At 38.4% G+C, this 7,038-nt stretch overlaps 1 protein-coding gene across 1 annotated transcript in view; it reads left to right on the plus strand.

The window, feature by feature from the left end:
• Positions 1-7,038, plus strand: part of Ptprq (protein tyrosine phosphatase, receptor type Q) — a 175,172-nt gene that overhangs the window by 45,129 nt on the left and 123,005 nt on the right. The window contains exons 16-17 of the mRNA XM_005358093.3: positions 569-670; positions 4,222-4,342. Of these exons, the coding sequence (XP_005358150.1) occupies positions 569-670; positions 4,222-4,342 (223 nt within the window). The remainder of the gene's footprint in view (positions 1-568; positions 671-4,221; positions 4,343-7,038) is intronic.

Raw genomic sequence — 7,038 nt, forward strand, 5'->3', positions numbered from 1 at the left:
ACCTAAGATGTTAAAATAACTTAATTGCCATGATGTATATACTAGGAATAAGAATTCTTTTTTTGGCAAAACAATGTGGGAATTTATGATAGTCGGTTGTGAAAACACGCTCCATCTGGTATTTTCTATAGTATCTTATATCTTGTGTTCATTAACAGAAGGGATTTTTGGGGGGGGGGCATGGTGTGTGTGTGTCACTGTACACACGTGGAGGTTAGAAGACTATCTTGTGTGTTCATGCTCATCTTCCTGTGAACTTCTGTACATTCTCCCCTGTGTGCCTCCCATGTTACTGTGGGAACACGGGGGTTCCAGTTACACAGTTCTGCCCTGGCTTGACATGGATTCTGGAGATTTGTGCTAAGGTCCGCAGGATTGCACAGCTGCTGCTCTACCCACTGAGCCATCTCCACAGCCCTCTTTCCGTACTTTCAAATCAATCCTAGTTTATTGGGCTTTCTTTCACTTTTGGAAGAGCGTCAAATGGAGAGTCATTTCGTCGTTTACCCACTGCACATCAAGGATATATTACTCTCTGTGCCAGCGTATCTATTCTGTTTCTACTTAGGACTGAAGAAATACACCCACTATGTGATCGAGGTGTCTGCAAGTACACTCAAAGGTGAAGGAGTTCGGAGTAAGCCAGTAATCATCCTGACAGAGGAAGATGGTAAGATTGCCATACACACTGACAGGCTTTGGTTGTGAAGATTCCACAGAACCTGCAGAGATGTGGCCATAGACTGGAGACTAGACAGAATAAAACCTAGTGTAAAAAATTTCCTTTCACCTAGGCTCTGCATAGCACTGGCCCTATAGAGAAGCTTCAGTGTTGTGGTATAAGAGCAACTACAAAAGTTAGATTTATATTGAGAAAAATCAAATATAAACATCTTTTTTTTTTGCCTTTGAAGCCAACTATACTATGTAAATGTAAATAATAGTTTTATGGGAGTTTTTAAGGCACAGGTTCTAGACTGAATAATGTGAATATTTTAACTAAACAGTGCTCAATATTTTTAATGATATTTATAGACATTTTACAGTAGAATTTTTGTACCTTTTGAAGTCTTAAAGTATTAGGATTAGCTTATTAATATATTCAGGCTGTTATGTTAGATTTCCCTAGGTATTAGCCAATATGCTACCAATGAATATTAATACTTTTTAAAATTGAAAATAGATTCTTCTCTCATACAAAACATCCTGATCACAGTTTCCCCTCCCTCTACTTCTCTAAGCTCCCCCACTTTCCCTCTCCCCGAGGTCAACTCCTCTTCCATTTCTCTTCAGAAAAGAGAAGGCCTCCAAGAGAAGGCCTCCAAGAGACAACAACCAAAACATGACAAAATAAGGCACAATAAGATAAGGCAAAAATCCCTCATACTGGGGCTGAATAAGGTAACCCAATAGGAGGAAAAGAATCCCAAGAGCAGGCAACAGAGTCAGAGACACCCATTCCCACTGTTAGGAGTCCCACAAAAATACCAAGCTAACAGCTATAACAGGTACCCAGAGGACCTGTGCAGGCCCATTCAGGCCCTGTGCTTGTCGCTAAAGTCTCCGTGAACCCATGTGAGCCCTGCTTAGTTGATTAGTGGGCCATGTTCTCTTGCTGTTCTCCATCCCTTCGGACTCCTACAGCACCTCCTTCTGTGAAGTTCCTGATCTCTAAGGGGAGGGGCCAGATGGAGACCTCCAATTTAGACTCTCTTTCTGCATAATGTCTGACTGTGAGTCTCTGCACCTGCTCCCATCTGCTGAAATAAGAAGCCTCTTTGATAACTGAACAAGTCACTGGTCTATGAATAGCCTAGCAGAATATCATTAAGAATCATTTCATTGTTTTTTTTTCCAGTCATGTTTGGTTCTACCCTAGGCCTTTGGGCTATCCAGTCTCTAGTTACTGGACTTTCAAGCCATGTAGAACATGGGCTCCCTCCCATGGCATGGCCCTCAAGTTAAACTAGACATTGGTTGGACACTTCCATAAGTTCTGTGCCATTACTGCTCCAGTATATCTTGTAGGTAGGACAGATTATAGATCAAAGGTTTTGTGGTTAGGTTGGTGTTATTTGCTCATGCATTTTCTGAATCTAGGTAAATTCAACCTTACTGCAGAGATCATTCTGTATTGATCCCTCAGCAAACCACAGGCCTCTATTGTACTAGAAAATCACTCTGAGGGAGATGCTTTGGAATGGTATTTGTTTATGTTTTATATATTTTATATTTTGAAATAATTGGCTTTTGAAAAAAGATTTATTTATTTTATGTATATGAGTACTCCATCTGCATGTAAGACTTTATGAGAGAAAAGGGCCTCAGATCTTACTATAGATGGTTCTGAGCCACCATGGTTGCTGGGAATGGCTCTACTTCTGGTAGAGCAGACAGTGCTCTTAATGGCTGAGCCATCTTTCCAGCCCAGCAATGGGTTTTCTATGAAAAAGGAATTATTATTATCATGTTGGGTCGCTTAGGTCATTAAAAAATAGGTTGTCAAGGCAAGTGTTCATCTGAAGTCTTGGCCCCATTGCATATTGACTGAGGAACGGAAAGAACAAGAAAGCCCTTCTGCCTTTCCTGAAAATTCTTAGCAAATGAAGAATGACCCGGGGAAGTTGACTTTGCTGAGTTAGAACCCTTGGCTAAAAGAGCTTTCAGTGTAGAAGTGTGTAAACAAGCAATTTGTGTAACTTTAGTTACTGGTAGAAGTAAGTTCCTCCAAAAAATTATTCACTAGGAATAAAGAGGCAATTATGTTACTCCATGGCATTGGGGAAAATAGAGCTGAGCACTATGTTTAAGCTGGGACCGAGGGAAATGGGGTGCAGAGGGGACGGGTGAGATGAGATCATGCCACAGGAACACTCTTCGTGTGTTCTGCTGCTCTGAGAGGCTGAATTGATTATGTTGTAAAAGAATTTAGTTTTTAAAAATTCATCTATTTCCAGTTTTTACTATGTTTTGTGTGTGTGTGTTCACATCTATACGTGTTGCACTCATTGAAAGTCAGAGGTCAACTCCAGGAAATGAGTTCTCTCATGTTACCATGTAAGTTCTGGGGATTGAACTCAGGACATTAAGCTTGGCAGCAAGTGACTTTACCTGCTGGCTACTCTTGCTGGACTAAAGTTTAGTTTCTCTGGATTGTATTTGATAATAAAATGCCCAAAGTATTAATATATATCATTCGGAATATAATATTCGTTATATATTCTGTATGATATATTAACACTTAGGTCATATATATGTATATATTCTAGTATTCTTTCAAAGAATATTAAAGTTTATTATAGAATAAAAATATGGAGTCATGCATGTTTGTATCTAAATTACTTCCAGTTTCTGACTGGCATCCTTCTTCCTAAAAGTAAACACAAATTATACCTCATAATGATGCTAAAAGAGTATTTATAGGTTTGCTTTGATAAGTGAGAGAATGTTCTCTCTTAGAAATGATTTATAGCACAGGAAATACATATCTCTAAATGATATTCAGACTCTTGTGATAATCAGTAGTCAGCAGCATTTGCCAGGGTAGTGCCATTGCAAACAGCAAAGCAGAAATACCAACTAGAGCTGCCATTCTCTGCTATAAGAACATTGAGAGGGATGCTAACCATTTTCTTATTTATGTGCTATACTGCTGCACTGGTGTTTTCTATGGGACCCATTCAATGATAAAGATGCGTTGATTAGATTTTGATCTTACATAAAGTTTTCTGCCATGTCTAAGGTTGAGGAATGCCATTGGTCTGGGGGTGGTCAGTCATTCTAACTTCCTTCACAATCTTATTCTTATTGTTTTTTGAATATGTGACACCTTTTCCTTTCAACTCTTCACTATCTGGGGAGAGTTTTATTGTTCAATACCTTTAATCACCCCCAATAAAACATTGGTTTCTCTTAGAGGATGATAATTTACCGAAATGTTCTTGAACAGTCAGTGAGTCACTGTGACAGACCCGAGTTGTATTTTCTCATGAAATACTTTTTTCCCCATTGAATCACAGGAGCAGATGTTCCAAGAGCACCATGAAAATCTTTCATCGTTTCTTCTAAATGTAAACAATCAGGCCCTCCCATCTGTGGAGAGAAGCCCTGAACCTGATTCGTTTACCATAGAGTTTGTCAGAAAAAAGCCCTAGATGCTTTCAATTTACATTTTCCATAAATATTTAATGAAATGTGTCATTCTTTGTCAAAAATTTCCAGCTCCTGATTCTCCTCCTCAGAACTTCTCTGTGAAACAGTTGTCTGGTGTCACTGTGATGTTGTCATGGCAACCACCCTTGGAGCCAAATGGAATTATCCTCTATTACACAGTTTATGTCTGGTAAGAATTTTTTGGGAGTAGTTCTGAGAACAAATATTAATTTGTAATCTAATAGGAATGTAGTGTTTATTTCAGAATGTGATGCTGCATTAGGGCCCTGGTTACTAATAGGTGGGCTAAAATCCTTTTTAATGAAGAACTCGGCTCAGCTAATATTATGTAGTAGGTCAGCAAATAAAAACCTTTGCATTTAAAACAGAAAATTGTTATGGAAAAATTACACTAAACGTATACTCCAGGAGATCTGAATAATCAACCTACATGATTATAAGTGTATGATTTAAAATATTTGAAACTCTTAAAACAAATGCTCTATACAACTTTTCTTCAAGTTTTCTTATATAAAATAATTTCGATTGAAGTTTAAACCAAAGATATGCTTTTGTGTATATTAAGGTCAACTTTCCATTGATGGTAAACAGGGACTTACTGGTTATTTTAACATTCGTTACTTATTTATCCTTCAGTTTTGAAAATGATGACATCCCAAAGTGTTTCATGTGAGTTAACAAACAGCTATAACTGCTTTTTAACAACACAAGACCCTAGAATTCTCTTTTGATCTAATTTATGTTCATTAAACATAATCCACTACCCATGTAACACATTTTAAGGACATTATAATTATTTCGACAGAGAAAATAGAATTTGTATGAGATTTTGTTGAAAACAGATACTTTCTCACATTTATGTTTCTGATTTGAGAAGAACCAGCATTGGAGAGATTGCCCTGTTTCAAAAGCTTTCCTTTCCTTCCCCAATTTAATATTTCCCCTAATTCCTCTATAGATCTTACTATACTACTCTTTAAAGTTTTCCTTTCTTGCATAAATACCTGATTTCTAGTGTGTTTGTCTAGTTTTGGTGACACTAGGAACATCATGAGTGATATTAGTGAAAAGGAAGAAGGAATTCTACTCTATCCATCTTTCCACTTAGTTGATGCATTCATGCATTCACTCATTCATTCCTTCATTCATCAATAATTGGTAGAATACTTCTGTCCCTGAGAGCAAGACACCATAAAGCCCCATCCTCAGGGAGTCTAAACTGTGAAGAGAAAGCTGGATTGTATACTCAATACTCATAAACAATCAGAAGAAAGAAACGGACTTCATAAAACTGTCATCCTTTATGATCTGAGTAGTAAGAAGGCTCCTCTTGTCTTGCGTTGATCTGCAGGGAACTTTCCAACAGGAGATGATATCGACTCCACACTCCCTGCCCCACCATGGGAAAACATGATTTGTCATTTTGAAGACCAAGTGTCAGGTTTGATCAGGATTATGGAGTCGGAGCAGAGTAAAATTGTGACAGAGCACGGCTGAAGCTCAGGGGCCAAGTCATGAAGACAATCTGGTTGGCCATTTTCCCTCAGAGTTGCCTGAGCATCCCCAGCCCTCTGAGCTCTTTACAGAGGATGAGTTGTAGGGGATGAAATGGCTAGCGGGATGCCAGGAAGTAGGCTATTCAACAGTGTAGGCAAAGATGATATTAGCAGTAGAGGAAGGAGTGGGCAGCTTTGTCCTAAATTTAGGAAGAAGAGCCCAGTGGACCTGGTGATGCATAGGTTGGTTACAGGGGTATAAATCAAAAATAAAAAAGATCAATCTACAGTGGTTTCTAGATGTTTGAACCATGCACGCTGTATCCTGGATTTCTGGTGTTTCGGTAAAATATAAGTAAAACATCTTGTTCTTCTATGCTGTGACCATGCTTCTCTCCACAAGCATCTAGGAGTCTCGGCACAATACACAGCACACACGCGCCAGGAGAGTATACCAAGGGGTATGGCTGTACCAGGTTTATCTCTTTCTGGGCTTGCATAATGATGATCCATACTAATCACCTAAACGGGAGCACTGCAATAATTCTAGTTGTCTATCTTCAATATGGAAGTATATAAAAGTAGGAGGACTTTTTGTGAAAAACAAACAGTGTCAGATACTTAGCATCTAGCAAGGCTAGAGTCACATGTATCAAATAAGACATTTATTCTCAGTAAGTTGTTCTTTATGCTTTTTTTTTTGGTAATGATGTTGAGTACTATGGAAATATTTCAGGCAACTCATACTTTTTACATTCCATGGATTTAGTTCAATTTTTCTTGGGTAAACAATAAATTCAAAGTTCAATTCCTCCCTAAGAATACTTATTCTCTTACCTTTGAAGAGGTATTTCTTCTCTGATCTATGTCGAGATAGATCTGAGCCCAAGGGGAGTTTGGTGAAAGCCAGGAGCCAGGGTCTCTAGTGTGTGCTACTGTAGCTCACTGAGCCTAACCTCAATTTAGAATTTATCTGACACTGACTTACACTGACTTACAGTTATAGTTCCTGGTCTGAAAGTTCTTATTTTTGTTTCATCCTTGTTGTTTTCTTAGCCCTAGTCTGCAACTGTGAGGTTCCTGCAAGATCACACCCCTCCTGCCCCATCTTTTTGCCACTTCCAGTCTCAGTAAACCTTGCTGTACAAGGTGACCCACCATGCTGAGATTTTCAAAAGGCTTTCTATTTATTCCTCTGCTATAAGAAGAAGCATATTTACATGGAGTTTCCCTCCCAAATCTACTCGGATAATTTTGTTATTCCCCTGAGACACTATAATATGACTAACTTATGTCTCCCAGCTCGATTTCTCAGAAATTTTTTAACCTACAGTCTTTTTTTTTTTTTTTTTGTTTTTCAAGACAGGGT

Source organism: Microtus ochrogaster, chromosome 24 (assembly GCF_000317375.1).
Source record: "Microtus ochrogaster isolate Prairie Vole_2 chromosome 24, MicOch1.0, whole genome shotgun sequence".
Lineage (NCBI taxonomy): Eukaryota > Metazoa > Chordata > Mammalia > Rodentia > Cricetidae > Microtus > Microtus ochrogaster.